Genomic DNA, 24,305 nt, shown 5'->3' on the forward strand with positions numbered 1-24,305 from the left:
TGGAGAATGTTGGGCCAGTCAGGCCGGGCAGGGCTGTGTGTGGAGAATGTTGGGCCAGTCAGGCCGGGCAGGGCTGTGTGTGGAGAATGTTGGGCCAGTCAGGCCGGGCAGGGCTGTGTGTGGAGAATGTTGGGCCAGTCAGGCCGGGCAGGGCTGTGTGTGGAGAATGTTGGGCCAGTCAGGCCGGGCAGGGCTGTGTGTGGAGAATGTTGGGCCAGTCAGGCCAGGCAGGGCTGTGTGTGGAGAATGTTGGGCCAGTCAGGCCGGGCAGGGCTGTGTGTGGAGAATGTTGGGCCAGTCAGGCCAGGCAGGGCTGTGTGTGGAGAATGTTGGGCCAGTCAGGCCAGGCAGGGCTGTGTGTGGAGAATGTTGGGCCAGTCAGGCCAGGCAGGGCTGTGTGTGGAGAATGTTGGGCCAGTCAGGCCGGGCAGGACTATGGAATGCTGTTAGCACTGAGTAAATCAACAAAGCATGCTCCCTGGGAAATCTGCTGTCACACGTCAGGGAAAGCAACAAATGCAGCGTGTCAACAGTGACGGATTGCTTCCAGTGTGAGGCAGGCTGTAACTCACAAGCAAAACATATTCTGTACACACACATAAACACACACTCACCCGTTCTCTGCTCTCTCTCCTCCTTCTCTGTAAGTTCTCTGTTTCCCTGTAGCTGCGTGAGGCAGAGTGCTAGTTCTCCTTTTTAAGTTCTCCTTTGTTGAGAGAGAGAGAGAGAGAGAGAGAGAGAGAGAGAGAGCAGTCCTACTACTGCATTATTAACTGATGTTGCTATAGGGCTATTTATAGTGTGTGTGTCTGACACTAAGCTTTGCCTCCTTAAATGAGATGATATTAATGATGAAATCACTTTGCAACGTAAAAGTAAACTTTTCAAACTAGTAAAACCCTGAAACAGATAAGTGTTCCGTTTTCAAAGGGTACGGAGGAAAATGTTTATTTTACGTACTTATGATGTTATAATATTTTACATTAGGTGATTCATTGGTTCACATTTACAGTGAAATGTAAAAAGTCATTTTGCTAATGCCAAAGCTGAACTTCAATAGAACAGTGCTGACTTAGCCGGTCTCTTTTGTGGAGGAAAAGTGCGAAGGGAGGATATCACAGCGTACAAACCTTGGGTGAAGAACTGTTTCACATTGCACTTTTCACACAGTGAAATGCTGCATCAGACCTCCGTGTGTCAATGATGGTCCTCTGTAGGCCTGTGCGCCCCCTCTCTCTCTCTCTCTCTCTCTCTCTCTCTCTCTCTCTCTCTCTCTCTCTCTCGCTCACTCTTTCTCTGTTTGTGTCTCCCCCTGTCTCTGATGCATTGGCCTTTGGCCAGGATACTGTCTATCTAGCATGTTAGGTCCCACCCACTTCTGCAAGTCAGAAATGTGAGCTGGCTGCGTTTTTTTCTCCTTCCTCCCCGCTAGCTAAGTGTCTGTGGGGCTGTCTGTGTGTCTGAGAGAGAGCAAGAGAGAGTTTGTGTGTGTATATGTACATACGTGCCTGTGTGTGTGTTTGTATGCGCGATTGGAGCTTCAGGGGCAGTGCAATGGATCACTAGTGAATAAAAACAAAGAGGCATAAATAACAGCACCACACGACAGAGGTGAGGAATCCCTGTTTCTACCCCTCTCATTCTCTGACTCTTTCCTTTTCCCTCACTCTCTTCTCTTCCCCTTCCCCTTCCTCCTCTCCCTTCCCTTTCTCTCTCCCTCCTTTCCTCCCTCCCTCCATCCTGTCATCTGTGGAGCCAGTTGGAGCTGGTAGCAGGTACAGCAGGAGGCAGGAACCCATTACTATGGCGCAAGCTCTCTGATTGGCTGAGCCGGGGAGACCGGGAGACTGCTTCTAAATAATAGATGTGCATTGTGCCGACACTGGACAGGAAGGAGAGAGAGAGAGCGAGAGAGAGAGAGAGAAAAAACAGAGGCAGAAGGAAGAGGGAGAGACAACAGGGAGAAAGAGAGAGCAAGGGAGAAAGAGAGATCGAGAAGGGGAGGGGAAACAGAGAGGCAGGGGAAGAGGGAGAGAGACAGCAGGGAGAGAAAAAGCAAAAACAGAGTGAAAGATAAAAGAAAGGGCAGAGGAAAGAGAGTTAAAACAAGGGAGAAATAAAATAAGCTAGAGCGTTGCCATTGGCCTCTGTGGGAGCTTAGCTGTGTTCTGACATCAGAGCCTTCTCTCTCTCCCTGTGCCATGACGACAATGAGATGAGACACACTGGGACTTTTCTTGACTCTGGGTAAGTCTGAGAGCGGTGTGTGAATGTGAGTCCGTGTCCGAATACCCGTATTGAGTATGCTAAAATGCCAGGATGTCATACTAATTTTGCCTTTTCATCTAGTACAATTCGCTGCACACTATTGAGGAAGAGAATTGTCTTTCGAGACCCACGTGTCTGACAACAGCTGATAATCAGCTGAGGGGACACTACCAAAATGAAGGAATGGCGGGAATCAACGCAGTTGCGCATTAGATGATGCATTCTCAGTAGGATAAGCCTAGTATGTTGATATTTGTAGCTTACTGCATCGTTGTTACTAAACAGTATGTTCTAAGTAGTATGTAGTACGATTAGTAGGGTCATTCCATGAAATTAGTCCCTTTGATATTTTAAGTGGAAATTGTGCACAAATATAGCATTTTTTGAAAGCATGTTATATTAAATGAAGCGCCCTTTAATATTTACCACATGGAAAATTCTATAAATCTGATTTTGAATATGAATAACGACTTGCCAAAGTTCAGCATTTTGACATGTCCCTCTGTGCAACCTCTGACTTCTAGGAACCCACTTAACCCCAAAGTTTCACCATCATTGTAAAACCCTAGTTATTTTGTTGCTTTGACACTCATTTCTGAAGACTATTATTTATTTCATGTTATTCATCATACATTTTAAGGTAAAAAATACAACAACCTGTCCCTCATTTTAAGGTCAACCCTGTTACGTGAACTGAACTCTTGTTTTAATGTGGTGAAACCACTCCTTTTTTAAATGTTTTATTCAAAGAGACATTGAACATCTAATAGTCAAATCCTAGTGTAAAAGCATGTGGGCTGGTTCTACTCTTTTTGGCCATTTCCTGGTGTTTTGTGGTGGAAAACTGAAAGGGCCGAGTGGTACACGTCAACCCTGACACCCATAGATAGACAGGTTAGAAATGTTTAGTGAAGCTTGCATTCAATTGCCCCTCCCTGTTGCACACAACAAGCTTCCATTAAGATGAAATTGTCAACCCTGTTACAGACAGTCCTGTTACAGTCAGCCCTGTTAAGTTATTTAGCACTTAATAAGCACCTAATAGTCTTTTTTTTAAATGTAACATTAGATGATAAGTGTTTTTTTATTAAGTTGAACATGTGCTCTCGGCAGAATGTTAAAATTTGGTGAAATAACACATTTTTTCAACAAGTTACACTACTCAAAAGTCACCTAATTAGTGGAACGACCCAGTACACAGGATGGAGTTTCGGTAAGTAGTAGACAAGCCAGATTTCGGACATGGCCTGTGTGTGTGTGTGTGTGCACCACGTGTGAGCGTATCTGTGAGTTGAGCTGTCTGCTTGAAGAGACATCGGAAGGTGTTTGGATGTGTTCATGGTTCTGTGATGTGTGTGTTTGCTTGTGTGCATCTGAGATTATTATGAGTGTGTATGCATGTGTGTGTCAGGCAATCCCAGTCTGGCTTTGAGTTTAAATAGGGTCCCCTGCTGTGGCTCGAGATAAAAGGAGGGTTTTCGTGTCTGAAAGCATGGAAAGACTTAGACTGACTAGAATGGAAGCTCCTGATGGCTTCATTGATGGGGAAACTTTGGAATTAGATTTTCTCTCTCCATGTTTTACAACTCAGAACTTGCATGTTTGTTTCAATGTAAAATCTTAAAGCACTGCAATATGAGTGTGATTCATTATATAAGATTATGAGAAATGTAGACCTGCACAGTATATCTATGTCTTGGAGTGGTTCCAGGGGACTATGTATTGGAGTGGTTCCAGGGGACTATGTCTTGGAGTGGTTCCAAGGGACTATGTCTTGGAGTGGTTCCAAGGGACTATGTCTTTGAGTGGTTCCTGGGGACTATGTCTTGGAGTGGTTCCAAGGGACTATGTCTTGGAGTGGTTCCAGGGGACTATGTCTTGGAGTGGTTCCAAGGGACTATGTCTTGGAGTGGTTCCAGGGGACTATGTCTTGGAGTGGTTCCAAGGGACTATGTCTCAGAGTGGTTCCAGGGGACTATGTCTCGGAGTGGTTCCAGGGGACTATGTCTCGGAGTGGTTCCAAGGGACTATGTCTTGGAGTGGTTCCAGGGGACTATGTCTTGGAGTGGTTCCAGGGGACTATTTCTTGGAGTGGTTCCAGGGGACTATGTCTTGGAGTGGTTCCAGGGGACTATGTCTTGGAGTGGTTCCAAGGGACTATGTCTTGGAGTGGTTCCAGTGGACTGTGTCTTGGAGTGGTTCCAAGGGACTGTCTTGGAGTGGTTCCAGGGGACTGTGTCTTGGAGTGGTTCCAAGGGACTGTGTCTTGGAGTGGTTCCAAGGGACTGTGTCTTGGAGTGGTTCCAAGGGACTGTGTCTTGGAGTGGTTCCAAGGGACTGTGTCTTGGAGCATGACTGCAGCCTAGCAGCACTGCACAGGACAGACAGAGACATATCAGCTGACCAGGGCTTGACCTACTGGGGCCACAGTTTGACTCACTGACCTGAGCTCTGCTTCAGAGAGACTGGCTGATTGTCCAGTAAGATTGTGTCGTACTGGCTGCTCGTCCAGTAAGATTGTGTAGTACTGGCTGCTCGTCCAGTAAGATTGTGTAGTACTGGCTGCTCGTCCAGTAAGATTGTATAGTACTGGCTGCTCGTCCAGTAAGATTGTGTAGTACTGGCTGCTCGTCCAGTAAGATTGTGTAGTACTGGCTGCTCGTCCAGTAAGATTGTGTAGTACTGGCTGCTCGTCCAGTAAGATTGTATAGTACTGGCTGCTTGTCCAGTAAGATTGTGTAGTACTGGGAGGACAGTGGGGGATTCATTAAGACACACAGGGTGCAGTCCCCAGTGAACACTGTTGATCTGTTGAGCTGCACTGTTGTTTGTTTCCTGTACATCTAATGTGCTCCATGTCTAACCACTGCAACCACCAGCATCCTCACAGCTAGTTTGTGTGGCCACCCTGTTTCCTCTTCTGTAAGAAGCCTAGGCCGCTGACTTAAAGGGTTACTTCGGGATTTTGGCAATGGGGCCTTTTATCTACTTCCCCAGAGTCAAATGAACTCGTGGATACCATTTTTATGTCTACGTGCAGTCTGAGGGAAGTCGCTAAATTGCACTAGCACAATTGCTTACTAGTGTTAGCGCAATGACTGGAAGTGATTGTGCTAATGTTAGTTAGCATTGACTCGCAAAACTACCTCTAATTTCCTTAACATAAAAATGGTATCCACAAGTTCATCTGTCATTGCCAAAATCCCAGAGTATCCCTTTAGCCTCAGGATATTGTTCAATCTTATCCATCTAATGTGTTCTAACCACTGGATCCTCACAGCTAGTGCACGTATGTGTGAGTCTAAAGTTACTGTGCTGTGAAAATGCTATAGTGCAGATGGGAAGGTCCTGACCCCAGGGTTAGTGATTGGATAAGGACATACTTCTAATCATAGCGTATCATGGGTAATTCCTGGCAAAGCATCATATGTCAGTCTCTTAACAGTCTGAATGCAGGTCATGACCCCTATGCCTTCACTCTAGGCTACATTGCAATCTGGAAACTAGCGTGATGTAATCCTATCTGTGTGCCCTCTAAAGAATGAAAACTGTATTGTGTTGAAGTCAACCAGAATAAATGTGCATGTATTTTTATTTTTCTACTTAGGGCATCATCCATCATGGCTCTCCACCTCTCTACATATATCTTTGTGTGGTCAATGAAGCATTTCAGACAAATATATTGACTTGGTAGGACTAACAGAACTCTTCATCTCTATCACTACAGAACTATGACTTTAAACTTCTTTGCCTTTTTAAAGAGCATAGTGCATGGCTATCCATCTCTCTGGATCTCTTTGTCAGTCAAGTATTCATATCAAATGCATATAAAGCAAATATATATATCTATGTAGTCTGACCCTATAGGGTGGAAGGGTAGGCTCTTTGCGAGTGATTGGCTTAAATGAGCCTGCGTTTATTTTTTTCTTAGGCGGGCCTAACATCTGTTTTGTGTGTGTGTTTACTTTGAGCCTCGATTGTTTGTGGATTTGGTGGCAGTGCCACACACATAGGGATACAAGACACAGAAATTGCAGACTGCACGTTTAACTTGACTGTTGCTGCTGCATTTTGTGTTTTGTTCGTGATTAACCCCTCCCTCCCCAGTAAAATGTGTAATTTGAACCCTACAGAAACCAACACCTGCAGGAGATGTCAGAGTGACTCAGGTAGCTAACCTCGCTCCATCCCTCCCTCCATCCATCCCTCTCTGGCTCCAGCATCCGACCGCTTATCGTTACTCCACCTCCACCCCTCCATCTGTATGCTCCGTATGCTCACAGAGATCAAATCAAACTCGCACTATGAGAAAACCTGAACAGTTGTGTTTCAGTAAACAAATGAAAAACAGACCGTTTATAAAATGAATGTGATTATTTACCCTGTGCTGGTTTTTCCTGCAGTGTGGTTTTGATTGAATCTGCCCCAGAGTCATGGAGAGGGATTATAAACCCATTGGATGTGCTTCTGGTTGGGCAGAGGCTCTCAGAGAGAGTGGAGGGTCATTAGCTGGGAAGGATATCATTGGCTGGGAAGGATATCATTGGCTGCTAAATGGGTTCCATTACGGTTTTGCAGAAGCATGACTTTGTCTGCATCTCGAATGGCACCCGATTCCCTTTTAAGGGAACTATTTTTGACAAAAGTAGTGCACTATATAGGGAATAGGGTTCCATTTTGGATGCAGACCTTTTGATTTCAAGAGGATTCGATGTCCTCTCTCCATATTTCTTATTTTGCACACATTATCCTGCCCACATTACACAGCATACTGGCTGGGGCTTTATATAGATTATGATTTCATAGAAATAGCTTTTTTTGTCTTGTATCACACGTTGTATGTGTATAGGCTTTTGACAATGCGTGTATTCGGCGTCCAATGTACGGTTTTCATGTTCTGAGAAAGTGTACTGTCTCATATCTGTGTGTACTATGTAGTACTACCTCTATCTGTAGTGTACTGTACGTGAGCTGATCTGCATGTGTGTCTATATCAGAGTGTTGTGAGTAATGTGGGCTGCACAGTCAAGCCTGTAATATAGGCTAGTCTGTGACATCACTGCTTTCTGCATTCATCCATACTGTACGTTCAGTGGAAATGTGTGGTCTGGTCTTTTAAACTTGCTGTTTATCATGTACAAGTGCTGAGACATTGCAGTGTCAACAACAGAGAGAAAGATATAATGATGTCGTCATGTGGACTGTACCTTTAACTGTAGAAGAGGAGAATATCCACTAGCTAAATTACCTGAGTCATCCAGCCTGTGTGAACAGCAGGAAGTGTAACCCGGGGCAACAGGCTGCTGTTTCCATTAACTAATGATAGAGGGCAAGTCCTCCATTACAAGGAAACTCCGAATGCTAATTACTGTAGAACAGAGGGAGAAAGAAAGAGACAGAGTGAGAGAGAGTGAGGATACTAGCAGAGTACTTAACCCTTCCGTGACTACTTTTGACCAGAACTCTATGGGTGTAAATAGCAGTTTGCCAGGTCTTGCGACAGGCTGGGCGTGCGGAGGGAGGACGGAGGTGGTGATTAAGTGGGGAGATAAGCTCTCTGTAATGGCAGGGTGGAATAATTCCACTTTAAGTAGGAGGGCTGAGTCTCTCCTCCCTCTGGCTCTGGCAGAAACCTGCTGGGAGCCTGAGACTGACTTCTCAGAGATTGGCTCAATGTGGCTCAGTCTGCTCTGCTGTGGTCAACTCTCCTCTTCTCGTTTCTTCTCTCTCCTCTCCTTTATGCATGGCTCAATTAAGGCTTTGCTGTTTGATCTCAAACACCTTTTGAGCTTATTTTCTGTGTTAAGATGTTAGACATTAAGTCCATAACTCTTCTTATGTACAGTGCATCGCACACCATTCATAATGATGTTTGCCTGCAGCCTGGTGGAGCAGACAGTAGAAGATGACTGAGAACGCTGAGCAATCTGATTAGTCATTGGGGACGTAGGGGAGGAAGAGGGGGTGAAAGAAAGAGGAGGGGAGAGGACGGGTATATGCTCTCTAACCCATATCCATCTCTCTCTTTCTCTCTCTCTCTCTCTCTCTCTCTCTGTCTCCATCTCAATCTCTCCCTCTCTCTCTTTTCCCACCCCCCTCTCTCTCGCTCTGCATGTTACCATTCCTCTTCAGAAAGCCAGAGGACTCTCTTCTAGAGCGATCAGAGCTGATGTACTGCAGATAAACACTGTGTGATTCATTCCATCAGTCACTGAGATCTACACTGGCAAACAGACAGCAACAGACAGGCTGGGATTACTGTGTTAGGGTGCCTCAATGTGGCAGGAGGCAGAACTGCAGTCCATCTTGAAGAGTGAGAGGCAGCACTCAAATGTAGTGGGCAGAACATAGTCAGAGAGTTGAGTAATCAATTGAGATATTTCAGATGAATAGTTCTGATCAAGCATTTTTGATGGGCAATTGTTTGTTTGTTTTTCTGATGGCAGAAGTGGCTGTGGAGACTTTCAGAGTCCAAATCATTTTGCTGAAGTAGTCAGGAAAACAATATCATAAGATCCTAATGTTTGGTAATAGAAACTGACTTACTTCAAACTGACATATTGGAGACATACTAAAGACTGTTTTAGCAGACCGACAGACTGTAGTTAAAGTGTAAAGTTGTATATGTAGACTGACCTGTGTGTGTTTCCTACATTATTAGACTGACGTGTGTGTGTTTCCTACATTATTAGACTGACACGTGTGTGTGTGTGTGTGTGTGTGTGTGTGTGTGTGTGTGTGTGTGTGTGTTGTGTGTGTGTGTGTGTGTGTGTGTGTTCACTACATTATTAGACTGACGTGTGTGTGTGTGTGTGTTCACTACATTATTAGACTGACACGTGTGTGTGTTTCCTACGTAATTAGACTCACACATGAGTGTGTGTGTTTCCTACATTATTAGACTGACACGTGTGTGTGTGTTTCCTACATTATTAGACTGACACGTGTGTGTGTGTTTCCTACATTATTAGACTGACACGTGTGTGTGTGTTTCCTACATTATTAGACTGACACGTGTGTGTGTGTTTCCTACATTATTAGACTGACACGTGTGTGTGTGTGTGTGTTCACTACATTATTAGACTGACGTGTGTGTGTGTGTTCACTACATTATTAGACTGACACATGTGTGTGTGTGTTTCCTACGTAATTAGACTCACACATGAGTGTGTGTGTTTCCTACATTATTAGACTGACACGTGTGTGTGTGTTTCCTACATTATTAGACTGACACGTGTGTGTGTGTGTTTCCTACATTATTAGACTGACGTGTGTGTGTGTGTGTTTCCTACATTATTAGACTGACACATGAGTGTGTGTGTTTCCTACGTTATTAGGCTGACACGTGAGTGTGTGTGTGTGTGTGTGTTTCCTACGTTATCAGACTGACACATGAGTGTGTGTGTGTGTGTTTCCTAGGTTATTAGACTGACACATGAGTGTGTGTGTGTGTTTTTCTTTCCCGTAGCCCTGCTGTCATCGTGGTGCGAGGAGCTGGGTCGCCTCCTGCTGTTGCGTCACCAGAAGAGCAGACAGAACGAGTCCCCTCAGGGCAAAGTCCCCATGCAGCCCAGCATAAACACCATGAAACCCCCTGGAGGACTCTCACATGGGTCAGTGTGTGTTTCTGTGTCCCACGTCCGTCCGTCTGTCAGTGTGTACTTTGCTGCATATGTTTTCTGTTTCACACAAAAGCAGACATTGTCACTTTCATTTTCACTTACACAACAGGTGTGAACATTTAAACACACACTCCCTCATTGGTTCCCTGGTTTAAACTGGATTGTTCATGTTAACTTTAACAATGTTTACCTAAATCTCAGTTTCCTCCCACCTCTCCCCCCTCAAAGTAAGCTATATAAATCATGCCCTATGTTCTATTTAACCTAGAATATCCTCCTCCCAGTCCCTTCTCAAATAAATACATGTACTGATACATGTACTGAAATGATCACTGATCGCCGGAATTTTGCTGATATTACTCATTACGATAAACAGCCTATATTAGAGAAATGTCAAGATTGAGCTGAAATAAGTTTGTTAATATAGGTGATTGTTACTTGGACAATCGATGGCTACAACCATCAAACTAGAAGTAGTAGTTTAAAGGTCCAATGCAGCTGTTTTTATTTCAATTTCATTTTCTGGATAACAATCAAGTATCTAACTGTAATTGTTTTCAATAAAAAATGGTTAAAGAGAAACAAAAATAACTTCTTAGCAAAGAGCAATTTCCCAAGCAAGAATTTTGCTAGGACTGTCTGGGTGTGGTCTGAGTGGGAGGGGGAAACTGAAAATGACATTTTATTGGCAGAGATGGGAAAAGTACTCAATTGTCATACTTGAGTAAAAGTAAAGATACCTTAATAAAAAAAGACTAAAGTGAAAGTCACCCAGTAAAATACTACTTGAGTAAAAGTCACCCAGTAAAATACTACTTGAGTAAAAGTCACCCAGTAAAATACTACTTGAGTAAAAGTCTAAAAGTATTTGGTTTTTAAAAATACTTAAGTATCAAAAATAAATGGAATTGATCAAATGTACTTAAGTATCAAAAGTAAAAGTATAAACTATTTAAAAGTCCTTATATTAAGCAAACCAGACAGCACAATTGTATTTATTTATTGGCGGATAGTCAGGGCCACACTCCAACACTCAGACATCATTTACAAACGAAGCATTTGTGTTTAGTGAGTCCGTCAGATCAGAGGCAGTAGGGATGTGTGGCTCTCTTGGTATGTGTGTTTTCCAGTCAAAATGTAATAAGTACTTTTGGGTGTCAGGAAAAATGTATCGAGTAAAAAGTAGATTATTTTCTTAAGGAATGCAGTGAAGTAAAAGTTAATGTTGGCAAAAATATAAATAGTAAAGTAAAGTACAGATATCCCCCCAAAATACTTGGTACTTTAAAGTAATTTTACTTAAGTACTTTACCACACTGTTTATTGGCAGAGAGGTTTGGTACTCTCTATCTTATTGGTCTATTAACTAATTTACTGCATGGTGATGTCACCAATCCTATTTAGAATTCTAATTCCTAATTCACTGGCCAAAATTCCATCCCACCAAAACAGGCTGAAATTTCAGGCGGTCTTTCAAACAGCTCTTATACTAAAAGGGAATGATCATAATTTCCACAATTTAACAGTATTATTCCAACCTCATAGTGTGGAAATACACAAGAACATTTTGTTTTTGTCTGGAGGGCTTTAAAGGATCATTACAAAAAAATATGGTGCACATCAATGTTATACACTTATATTTATATTTATTGTTATCACATCAATGTTATACACTTATATTTATATTTATTGTTATCACATCAATGTTATACACTTATATTTATATTTATTGTTATCACATCAATGTTATACACTTATATTTATATTTATTGTTATCACATCAATGTTATACACTTATATTTATATTTATTGTTATCACATCAATGTTATACACTTATATTTATATTTATTGTTATCACATCAATGTTATACACTTATATTTATATTTATTGTTATCACATCAATGTTATAAACGTATCATTATATTTATTGTTATCACATCAATTCAGGCAATTTATCGCGGTATGGATTTTTGTCCATATTGCCTATCTCTCGGGTAATGTGTGTGTTCGTATTTGTTCTGTAGTGATGGGTCATTTGCCTACGACTCAGTTCCATGGCAACAGAACACCAACCAGCCCCCGGGGTCATTGTCTGTTGTTACCACCGTGTGGGGAGTGACCAACACGTCACAGAGTCAGGTGAGACACACAACACACACACACTTCAGTACACACTATTTGATGTTTTCGACACACAACACACACACACTTCAGTACACACTATTTGATGTTTTCGACACACAACACACACACACTTCAGTACACACTATTTGATGTTTTCGACACACAACACACACACACTTCAGTACACACTATTTGATGTTTTCGACACACAACACACGCTCGTATACCTTTGTATTGAGTCTAGTAATTGAACTACCGACGACAGACCCTGAATTCCAAGTCTCCTTAGGCACTTTGTGTAGATCTGAGATGATTGGATAGGTGTAATATGGCGGTAGTTACATCTTGCCCTCTGATTGGACCTGGTGGAATCATCACCATATTGCTTTTACCTAGACATTCCTCTCAGATTGACAAAAGCTCCCAGGGGCTAGAGGCTAGGAGTTCATTGGAATTCTGATGTTGGTTGAAATATGGTTCGCTGTGTGTGTATCACCAAAAGCTAGGCCTATATCAAAGATCTCTTGTTGAAGTCCCACACAGTGAGTTGGCATCATAGAATGACATATTAGGATCTCTGTGCTTGACCTAACACTGTTTGCTGTGTCTAATCAAAAACTATATCAATGATCAGTTGTTAGACAAAAAATATCAGTGAGATGATTTGACCTTTCTTCACCCAGGTGTTGGCCAACAGCTCCAGCCATATGAACCCAGGTGGTAACCCCATGTCTGGGGGTCCGGCAGGCCTCAACTCCCCCCAGTTTCCCGGCCAGCAGCAGCAGTTCCCAGCCAAGGGAGGCCAGGGTCAGGGCTACATGCAGCAGGGGATGTATGGCAGGCAGGGATACCCCGGTGGAGGGGGCTACAGCGGGAGGTAAGAGGTCATACACACACATGAATGAAGTTGAGACGGACACATTCTCTATCTCACTCTTACTCTATGCTTTTAACACATACAGTATGCACAGCTCTAATTCATATTGTTTCCGTTATATAGTTACCCAGGTGGTCCTAACACTCCCCCAGGGGGGATGGGCATGCCTCAACACTCCCGCCAGCCTGGCGACTTCACCCAACCAGCAGCTGCTGCTGCTGCCGCTGCTGTTGCCGCCGCCGCTGCTACGGCAACCGCCACAGCAACTGCTACCGTGGCAGCCATGCAGCAGGAGACCCAGAACAAAGAGATTAACCAGTATGGACAGGTATGGACACGTCACGCATGTACAAACACTGTTATCATAACACGCACACAAACACACCATTGCCATAATACAGGTTGCTAAAAGTTAGAAACAAATGTAGTTACTTACCTATAATATCTTGTTTTGGGCCTCAGATACTACGACATACATTGTACACTAAATACAGACTAAAACCATGGAGTCAAACCTGCAACTTCATACTTAACTGTAACTCTTTGTCCTTTCTTCCTCCTTTGTGTTTCGTCCAGATGTGTTCCTCCTTCCAGATGGGCCCAGGCCAGGCCTACAACAACCAGTTCATGAACCAGCCCGGCCCCAGAGGGCCCCCTGGAGGCATGAACCCAGGCAACATGGGCCAGGCCATGAACAACCCGAGCATGGGTGGGCCTACCATGGGCATGAACCAAACTCAATCCCCAGGCATGGGGCCTTTCGGGGCCCATGGCCAGAGGATGCCCCAGCAGGGCTACGGAGGACCTGGAGGCCCCAGGCAGGCCATGCCTATGCAGGGCATGAAGAGGCCCTATCCTGGGGAGGTGAGTTGGATGGTGTGTGTGGGGGAGGGATATGTGTGTGTTTAGGGTGGGGGGGTGTAGGTTTCCTTTGAGTATTATATTCTCATAGTACCTCCCAACATGCAGTGCATGCCTTTCTTACAAATGTTAATAGAATAATTAAGTTGCTGATTGATCCTCTCTCTCCCTCTCTCCCTCTCCCTCTCTTCCCTACAGCCAAACTACGTGGGTCAGCAGTATGCTCCCAACGGTCAGTTCCCTCCCCAGCAGAGTCAGTACCCCACCTCTAACCCACCCAGGCCGATGCCCTCCCCAAACTACCCTGGCCAGAGGATGCCCGGGGGCAGGGGCAAGGCCAGTACCACCCGCAAGGCATGCCCATGGGACAGTACTATAGGGTGAGCGCTCCCTCACACTAACATAACCATTTGACCATTTACTCCTGCTCCCATTGTGCAGCTGTACATTTAACCATTGATGTCTGTTCCATTCACAGCAAGAGCCATTCAACGGTCAGAACAGAGGTGGATACTCATATAGCCAAGGCAACGGGGTATGTGCCCTCCTTTTTTATCCTTTGTCTAAGCAAATGTAGATGCCAACAGAGTTCTTTGAATTCTCTATCTCTCATGGTTTTTCTTTAACCCGTATGTATCACTCTTCTTCCTTTCCCCCTCTCTCCTTTTCCCCCTCTCCCTCTCTCCTTTTCCCCCTCTCCCTCTCTCCTTTTCCCCCTCTCCCTCTCTCCTTCCCCCTCTCCCTCTCTCTCCTTTTCCCCCTCCCTTCCCCCCCTCTCCCTCTCTCCTTTTCCCCCTCTCCCTCTCTCCTTTTCCCCCCCTCCCTCCTCCTTTCCCCCTCCCCTCTCTCCTTTTCCCCCTCTCCCTCTCTCCTTTTCCCCCTCTCCCTCTCTCCTTTTCCCCCCTCTCCCTCTCTCCTTTCCCCCCTCTCCCTCTCTCCTTTTCCCCCTCTCCCTCTCTCCTTTCCCCCTCTCCCTCTCTCCTTTTCCCCCTCTCCCTATCTCCTTTCCCCCTCTCCCTCTCTCCTTTTCCCCCTCTCCCTCTCTCCTTTTCCCCCTCTCCCTCTCTCCTTTTCCCCCTCTCCCTCTCTCCTTTTCCCCTCCCTCTCCCTTTACCTCTCTCCTTCTCTGCAGGCCCCCAGGCCAGGTAACTACCCCCACTCCCGGTGCCTGGTAACCCCACTCCTCCTATGACCCCGGAAGCAGTATGCCCCCGTACCTCTCGCCCAACCAGGATGTCAAGCCCCCGTTCCCGCCTGACATGAAACCAAATATGGCAGCGCTTCCACCTCCCAGTGAGTACTTACACTGGAGCACCCAGACATGGATGCATGCACGCGCACACACACACACACACACACACGCACACGCACACGCACGCACGCACGCACACACACACGCACACACACACACACACACACACACACACACATACACATACACACACAGTGGCTAGTCTACAGACAGTCCAGCAGAGCTAGACCAAGCCGTCAGTAACGCTTTCGATACCTTTGGCTGAAAATCCAGCAATGCCTGCACAACCAGGTTTTAGCAGTACATTGATAGGTTTATTTAATTTTTATGAGATACAAAGCCATTGAGACATGACTACTTCACTACATGACTGCTTCTCTACATAACTAACAGGGTTGGGGTCAATTCCATTTCAATTCCAGTCAATTCAGAAAGTACACTGGAATTCCAATTCTTTGCAATCCTTTTAAATTGGGAAAATGTGGAATTGGAATTTGGTTTACTTTCTGAATTGACTGGAAATTAAATAGAATTGAGTCCAACCCTGATCACAACTACATGCATCCCTGATACAGTGCATTCGGAAAGTATTCAGACCCCTTCACTTTTTTCCACATTTTGTTACATTACAGCTTTATTCTAACATGTATTAAATTGTTTTTTTCCCTCATCAATCTACACACAATACCCAATAATGACAAAGCAAAAACGTTTTTTTGACATTTTTGCAAATGTATTATAAATTAAATACTTAAATATCACACGTGTTAGTTAGTTAATACCTCACAGTGGTATCCTGGTGCCCCAGCCACTGTCTCCTGTATGTCTGACTGTTAATAAACCAATATACAACTCTTACCCCACTGCCACAGATACAGTTAAAAGGAAAGCTGACGTCCTATCTTCCTGTCCTGTCTCTCCGCTCCCATCAGCCAATCCCAACGAGGAGCTGCGGTTGACCTTCCCGGTCCGGGACGGCGTGGTGTTGGAACCTTTCCGGTTGGAACACAACCTCGCCGTCAGTAACCACGTCTACCACCTACGACCGTCGGTACACCAGACCCTCATGTGGAGGTGAGATACAGACACACAGACGGACACACACACAGACACATACACCTACGACTGTTTCTACACCAGACCCTCATCTGGAGGTGAGACACCAGACATATTTCTGTATCGTCACAAAAAATGTTGCCATTGTTCGCATTCCCTGTACAATATTGGCCAATAGCAGTCCTGATAATTGAAAGAACTTTCAACTAAGCATATTAACAAACCCTTGACCAACTGAATAAGGTGTGCTAGTGCTGGACTGGAACAAAACTGTGCTGTCCTGGCTGGGTGTCCCAGAGGATTAAGAAAAACTGTTTTGTATTTGACTGTATTGACTTCTGCCCTTTTCTCTTTGCCCCCTCTAGGTCAGACCTGGAGCTGCAGTTCAAGTGTTACCACCATGAGGACCGACAGATGAACACCAACTGGCCTGCCTCCGTCCAGGTCAGCACACACACGTACGCATGCAGCATGCATACCGATACGTACGCACGCACACACACACACACACACACACACACACACACACACACACTGTCCTCCTTCCTTCCAGGTCAGTGTCAACGCCACACCGCTGACCATCGAGCGGGGCGACAACAAGACGTCCCACAAACCCTTGCACCTGAAGCAAGTGTGTCAGCCTGGCAGAAACACCATCCAGATCACCGTCACCGCGTGCTGTTGTGTGAGTACACATTTCAATAGAATATGCAGAGCAAAGGATACAAGGGATATTTTAAATGTATATAGAGGATACACTGAACGTGTTCATCATCCAGTTTTTATGTTATTTATGTCTTTGTTATTTATGTCTTTGTGTTATTTATGTCTTTATGTTATTTATGTTATTTATGTCTTTGTTATTTATGTCTTTGTTATTTATGTCTTTGTGTTATTTATGTCTTTGTGTTATTTATGTCTTTGTGTTATTTATGTCTTTGTGTTATTTATGTCTTTATGTTATTTATGTCTTTGTGTTATTTATGTCTTTGTGTTATTTATGTCTTTGTTATTTATGTCTTTGTTATTTATGTCTTTGTGTTATTTATGTCTTTATGTTATTTATGTCTTTGTTATTTATGTCTTTATGTTGTTTATGTCTTTGTTATTTATGTCTTTGTATTATTTATGTCTTTATGTTATTTATGTAATTTATGTCTTTGTTATATATGTCTGTTATTTATGTTATTTATGTCTTTATGTTATTTATGTAATTTATGTCTTTGTTATTTATGTCTTTGTTATATATGTCTGTTATTTATGTTATTTATGTCTTTATGTTATTTATGCCTTTGTGTTATATGTCTGTTATTTATGTTATTTTTGTCTTTATGTTATTTATGTCTGTTATTTGTCATTTTTGTCTTTATGTCTTTGTTATATGTGTCTGTTATTTATGTTATTTATGTCTTTATGTTATTTATGTCATTCTGTTATTTCTGTTATTTATGTCTTTATGTTATTTATGTCATTATGTTATTTATGTCTGTTATTTATGTTATTTATGTCTTTATGTTATTTATGACATTATGTTATTTATGACATTATGTTATTTATGTCTGTTATATATGTTATTTATGTCTTTATGATATTTATGTCTATGTTATGTTATGTATGTTATTTATGACATTATGTTATTTATGTCTATGTTATTCATTTTATTTTTGTCTTTGTTATTTATGTTTTTATGTCATTTATGTCTTTATGTTATTTATGTCTTGATGTTATTTATGTTATTTCCCTCCTCTATGTGCAGTCGCACCTGTTTGTGCTGCAGCTGGTCCACAGGCCTTCAGTCCGCTCCGTCCTGCAAGGGCTCCTGAAGAAGAGACTCCTGCCTGCAGAACACTGCATCACCAAGAGTATGTTACTGTTACTGCACAACTATACTGCAATAGTCGATACCTTGTTTTACTATAACTCTGACTCCTGCCAGCAGAACACTGCATCACCAAGAGCATGTTACCACTATTATGTTGTACTATACTACTACTATACTAATATAGCTTTTACCCCATCTTACTACCTTTACATTAATATGGCTAACTGTAATCTAACTGTAATCTAACTCTAATCTAACTTTAATCTAACTGTAATCTAACTCTAATCTAACTGTAATCTAACTGTAATCTAACTCTAATCTAACTCTAATCTAACTGTAATCTAACTGTAATCTAACTCTAATCTAACTCTAATCTAACTTTAATCTAACTCTAATCTCCGTCTCTCCCTCCAGTTAAGAGGAACTTCAGCAGCGTTGTGGCCTCGTCGGGTAACACCAGTCTAAATGGGGAGGACGGAATTGAGCAGACCGCCATCAAAGTCTCCCTCAAATGTCCAATCACCTTCAGGCGCATCCAGCTGCCCGCCAGGGGGCATGACTGCAAACACGTACAGGTAGGATGGGAGAAAGGGGTATGTTTTCACACGGTAGATGGCTGGATAGGGCCACGGGTTTTCCTTGCCTATGTGCCTAGACCAGGAAAAACTCTAGGCCCTTATAGCACAGTTGTTCGGTGAACTACGCTAATGTGATGAGTAACCTTGCCTGAGACCTGAAGACTCATAAGTGTTTTGTCTAACCACAGTGTTTTGATCTGGAGTCGTATCTGCAGCTGAACTGTGAGAGGGGGATGTGGAGGTGTCCTGTATGCAAGTATGTGATGACCATTTCCAAACTATGTTTTGTCAATAAAGTTATGTCTCCTTCTTGAATGAGTTAAAATGATGTGTGTTTCTCTCTCTTTTTCTCTCTTCACAGTAAAACTGCCTTGTTAGAGGGTCTAGAGGTGGACCAGTACATGTGGGGAATCCTCAACGCCATCCAGAAGTATGTTTATTTTTCCTTATTACTAACAATAGTTCATAATTATTATTAACCTTCCGTGCTTCATGTTCTTATCCAGTTTTCCCACTATTATTTCTATAGTGTCTATGTAATAAGGGACCATAACAATTCCCTTCTTCATCCTGTAGTGACTAAATGTTATTTTCCACTATTCCCAATATTATTATTACCACAGTGTCTTCGTAATACTGGACTTTTCCACTTCCTCCACCCTTTGTCATATGGGACTGTATAAAAAGGTCCCCTTTCTCTTCCCGTAGTTCGGAGTTTGAGGAGGTGAACATTGACCCATCGTGTAGCTGGCGGCCAGTGCCCATCAAATCTGACCTCCATATTAAAGAAGACCCTGATGGACCACTGGCCAAACGCTTCAAGACCATGAGCCCCTCCCAGATGACCATGCCCAATGTCATGGAGATGATCGCCCAGCTGGGCCCTGGCCCCTCCCATTACCCATCAGGCCCTGCTCAGCACGGGGGCATCGGCGCCGGGGGCAACCCAGGGGAGTACGGTGGCCCGAGAGGCCCAGGTAAGACCAATTTCAGAATTCAGGTATTGAACATGTTAAATGTTGTGTATTTAGCAGACACTCTAATCCAGAGTCATAACAAGGTATGTGAGACAACATTAAGAGTGCCCTCCCCTTATTTATGTTTTTCTGTGCTGCTAGGCAACACTTACCACGGTCACGGGAACTTTGACTTCGCCCACGGTAACCCCTCGGGCGGGGGAGGTGGTGGAGGTGGACCGAGAGGAGGAGGATCCCCCATGAGTGACTTTATCCACACCCCTCAGCTGTCCCACCCCCCAGACTTCCCCGGGGGTCTTCTATCCCAGGACAAGCCCCTCAGCCACGGCATCAACGGCCCTGTAAGTCCCCTACACCTCCACTACCAACCACCAGGGTCACTCATAGTTGCAGAGTTGCTGAAGATCCTCATAGAAAAGTAGTACACCCACACCCAAACATTGCCCAGGTGGAAGGTACAACAAATGTCATATGAAAGGAATAGGAATACTTGTTGTATATCATCTCATGTCAGGCCTGTCAAAGACCTTGTAGTTCATAAAAAGCACTGATCTCAATCAGGATAGCTTTGGCATTGTGCTCAGGATTATCTTTGCAGCCTTGCTCATGTCATCCTCTACATGTCAGCTCAGAGCTTTCTTTAAACACATTCTACTTCCTCTCCCTGCGTCTCTCTCTCTTTCTCTCCCTCCGTCTCTCTCTCCCTCCATCCCTCTCTCCCTCCTTAGATGTCTCATCCTTCCAGCACTGATCAGTCCCATAATTCCATGCAACAGCAGAGCTTGCACGCGCCTCCTCACCCCAACAGCCAGTTGATACATCACGGTGGCAGCCAATCAGGGCAGTCGTTACATCACAGCGGCCAATCGTTGCTGCCCCCTCGCCAGCAGGCCCCGCCTCCCCAGCTGCAGCAAGGCCAGAACAGCCACCAGCACAGCGATCTGAACTTTAACCCCTCCTCGGGCATTGAAGGTCAAATCAGTGGTGACATGCCCGAGCCCTCTCTAGATGTAAGTGTGACATCATTGTGACATCGTGCTTAGGATGCATGCGCAAACAGGTGCAAACGTCATTTAGCTAGCATTAGCATCGTCTGCTAAAGCTTCTCTCATTACCTAGCTTTGGTTTGAAGGAGCATGTCAACTGCTATGCTAATACCTTTAGTTGTTTAAAAAGACTCTTGGATAGAAATGAGAAGTCTATTGACAATATGCATCTTAATTATTGTCTCTCTTCCCTTATCGCTCTCACTGCATCTCTCGCTCTCTTCCTCTCTCCCTCATTTTCCCTTTCTCTGGCTCTTCCTCCTTCCCTCCCTCATCTACCTCTCTCACACCATCTCTCGCTCTCTTCCTCTCTCCCTCATCTTCCCTTTCTCTGGCTCTTCCTCCTTCCCTCTCTTATCTACCTCTCTCTCTCTGTCTCTCTCTCTACAGCTGCTTCCAGAGCTGGCCAACCCAGACGAGCTCCTGTCCTATCTGGACCCCCCGGACCTCCCCTCCAACAGCAACGATGACCTGCTCTCCCTCTTCGAGAACAATTAACCTTTCGCCTCCCTCACCCCTCGAGCCAAACCCAAATCTTCTCTACAGACACACACACACCACAGGCTGTGTGTCCAACCAGCTGGACTCTCCATAGAGTCCATAGACACACCGTCATCCTCATATGGACTGGTAGTGGGGACTCTTCCGAGTGGACTTACCCAATGTGTAGTGCACTTCAGACCCAGGGTTCAAAGTTCAAACCCCCAGTTGTCACACCTCCTACACACCCGGGTTCACACCCCGTCGGACACACACACACACACACAATGTTTTGTCAATTGTGGCATAGACGTGTAGGTGGCATGAGGTCATCTGTCAGACCATGAGATGATGATGAGGATGACAGTCTGGATGTCAGGGAGTGGACGCTGTGTGTGAAAGAGACAGGAAACAGGAAATGCACTCATGTCCTCACTTCCTCACACACACTCTTCCTCATGTAAAGAATCGCGGAGCTGCGGAGCTCCACTGGCCGACGACAACACATCGACAGCCAATGTCGGCTGTCTAGTCCTTAAGTGATATTATATCGAAAGAAAACTGTGCAGCTATTAATCACGTTCTATGCGTATGACCTCACAGGCCGAACTCTCTGTGTGGGCTTTTAGGAAAAAGTGTTGTAGTATTGTTTTATCATTCTTATTTCCCCCATTATACAAAAACAAAGAAAAACATACAATAATAGGAAAGAAAAGTAATCTTTTTGTCCTGGCCAGTGTTTCTATCAATCCTATTTTGATGTGTGTTCTTCCAAGCCCTGATCCCCTGAGACCACGACCTTTAACACCTGACCTTTGACCTAAATAAAGTGTGTTCTTATAACCTCTGACCCTTAGCCCACAGTGTGTTTCCATCGTGACATCAGTCAGTCAGCACTGGGTCCGTTCCATCCATTCTACTGAAGCACAACAGACAGCCCCACACCACATCACAGGCAGAGCACTGAGAGGAGAGACCAAGGCCTGTTGGGGAGGATTCTAACCTTCTAGCTAGCCCAACCCAGTCTATCGAAGAATCAGCACTGTTAACTATTCTGTCTGTCCATCAACCCGTCCAATGTTGTTAAAGTTTCTCTTCCCTGATATTGCAGTACAATGCCATGTCAGGCTGTGGGCTATACAAAAATGAATTTTACCAATACATTAGTTTTGGGTTAGAATGATATAGAATTGTGTGGGAGAGAGAGAGAGTGTGTATGTGTGTGTGCGTGTGCGTGTGTGTGTGCGTGTGCAAGAGAAAGAGTGAGGATGAGATTGAAGGAAAAAGAGAAGTCCCTGTTTAGTCTATAATAGACAGAAACATCTAGTGTTGCAAAAGATATTGGGCCCTTGTAATAGAGCCAGAATGAAAGTTAGCCTGTTTCTCCCTCTTTAAGGTGAGTCTTCCTCTGTTCTACAGGCCTGCGATTGCTCCTGTAACCATACTGTACGGTTTGGCTCTACCATGTGTTAAGAAGTGCATGTGTGCCAATGGCCTCTGTTCTAAATTAGAGGGAAAGAATATTGTCTTTTTTATTTTATAGTCATTGCATTTTTTTTTATCGTGATTTTATTTGACATTTTCTTGCAAAGGAATGATTTTGGTTAATGGTAATGTATTGTCCAACTTTTTTATTTTCATGTTTGTTCCACTTTGACTGTTCATTGGAAAATTGCCATGCGTGATACATCACCAAAGTTATCCCACAGTTTGTAGGAGTTGGCCTGGACATTACTATAATGTATGAATGATGCCCTTCTATGCTTTAAGCATACTCCTAGGGAACCCATCAAACATTATTCTGAATAAATGTGTGGTTGCACTGCATTTTCTGTGTCTTGTTACTGTTAAACTGTATTTTGTCATCTTAAAAAAAAAGGAAAAGCACACATGATCCCACAATGGTTTATAAAGACAATAATTTTCATTGTTATCATCCTGACAATGTATGCTTTAAATATATTTGCTCATGTATTGAGGGAAAAGTGACTTTACCCCCAGTCTTTTTTTGTTTTAAGTCAAAAGTCTAATACCCTCTGGAATTGAATGTGAGTTCTTTGACATTTTTGTGCTACTCTCTTTTGTACAACACAAGATCATCATGTGTATTATTCTATCCTCGTAGCGTTTTTGATATTCTTCTCCTATTTTAAGTTATTACTTTGTTTATCTATTAAGTGACTTTGTGAGAATAATCATAATTTGGTTTACATCAGATTATGTAAGCCTACTAAATGAAATTGAAGATTTCTAGATCAATCCGTGGATATTGTTTGGATTTAGGAATGATCCCCAATGCTGGTTGAATCACCTGAACACAACTGATCCTTTAGTCTGTCTATTTGTTGAAGACAATGCACTGCCACAGTGAGGTATTTTGACTCCCCTGCTCTGTAGATCTGTGTAGACATGATGCTGAAGTCTGGTCTATCAACGTTACTCTCTATATACGCCACATAGAGGTTTGAGTCTTGTCCGAGGTTCAGGCTCCACACACAACTGTAGCTGGACAGTCAATGGACACAAGTGGAGTGTGTTAGAGGATGCAATGTATTTTCATGGAAAGAAAATGGGAGATGTTGGGCCCTCTCTACTCGGCCACTTAAATGCAAGAGAAGAGAAAGAAATGGGTCTGGAGGGTCTAAGGAATGCATGTACATTATGTAAATGACAAATAGAGACACATTAACTTACAGAAATGTAGACATTTTCCCCACGCAGGGGACAATGATACGCATTGTGTATTTAGAATTTGTAAAGTTTGCATCCTCCTGTCAGAAGAGACTGTTGAATTGTGGGAAAAGGAGTCCGTGTTTGAGAAAGTCTGTACAGTCCTCTCTCCCCGACCACATTTGTTCATTTGTGTAAGATACTTTATTATCTACTTCTCAAACACGGCCGTTGGAAGAAAAAAAAATACACACTTGTTTCTCTTTGTGTAAAATTCAACTTCTGTGTATTTCTCTATTACCTGTGTACTTTATAAAGGTGCTACAACAACAAAATAATAAAGAAAATTTTGAGGTACCAATCGGGATTTGTGGGAACCATGAGTGGTTCCTAAAAAGTGTTGATACAAAATTTACAGTTTGTACAATTTTGTCAAATTTACAGTTTTTACACGATTAGGCAAAAAATATTACTTCCGAGGTACAATCTGAAGTGATTGACACACCAGGTGGCAGTTGTCTTTTTTTGTTTTGTACATTCTGTGTACAGTCATTTCATATACTAAACTGGTCAGAAAAAAAGAATTGTGATTTTTAGTCTTGCAAAACTGTATGTAGTTAGATGACGTGACATCCTAATATTTATCTAATAAATATGTATTCAAATGAAA

The 24,305-nt window shown here is 43.5% G+C and overlaps 1 protein-coding gene across 1 annotated transcript in view; it reads left to right on the forward strand.

The window, feature by feature from the left end:
• The window catches only part of LOC115113857 (zinc finger MIZ domain-containing protein 1), a 219,891-nt gene extending 195,586 nt beyond the window's left edge, over window positions 1–24,305 (forward strand). The window contains 22 exon segments of the mRNA XM_065012756.1: window positions 9,737–9,881; window positions 11,917–12,031; window positions 12,700–12,893; window positions 13,017–13,221; window positions 13,470–13,757; window positions 13,953–14,082; window positions 14,085–14,134; window positions 14,233–14,289; window positions 14,887–14,911; window positions 14,914–14,943; window positions 14,946–15,047; window positions 15,939–16,080; window positions 16,428–16,506; window positions 16,616–16,747; window positions 17,819–17,924; window positions 18,299–18,459; window positions 18,651–18,718; window positions 18,824–18,892; window positions 19,171–19,439; window positions 19,581–19,780; window positions 20,168–20,449; window positions 20,876–24,305. Of these exon segments, the coding sequence (XP_064868828.1) occupies window positions 9,737–9,881; window positions 11,917–12,031; window positions 12,700–12,893; window positions 13,017–13,221; window positions 13,470–13,757; window positions 13,953–14,082; window positions 14,085–14,134; window positions 14,233–14,289; window positions 14,887–14,911; window positions 14,914–14,943; window positions 14,946–15,047; window positions 15,939–16,080; window positions 16,428–16,506; window positions 16,616–16,747; window positions 17,819–17,924; window positions 18,299–18,459; window positions 18,651–18,718; window positions 18,824–18,892; window positions 19,171–19,439; window positions 19,581–19,780; window positions 20,168–20,449; window positions 20,876–20,983 (2,957 nt within the window). The 3' untranslated portion in view covers window positions 20,984–24,305.

The sequence above is a fragment of the Oncorhynchus nerka genome, linkage group LG28 (assembly GCF_034236695.1).
Source record: "Oncorhynchus nerka isolate Pitt River linkage group LG28, Oner_Uvic_2.0, whole genome shotgun sequence".
Classification (NCBI taxonomy): domain Eukaryota; kingdom Metazoa; phylum Chordata; class Actinopteri; order Salmoniformes; family Salmonidae; genus Oncorhynchus; species Oncorhynchus nerka.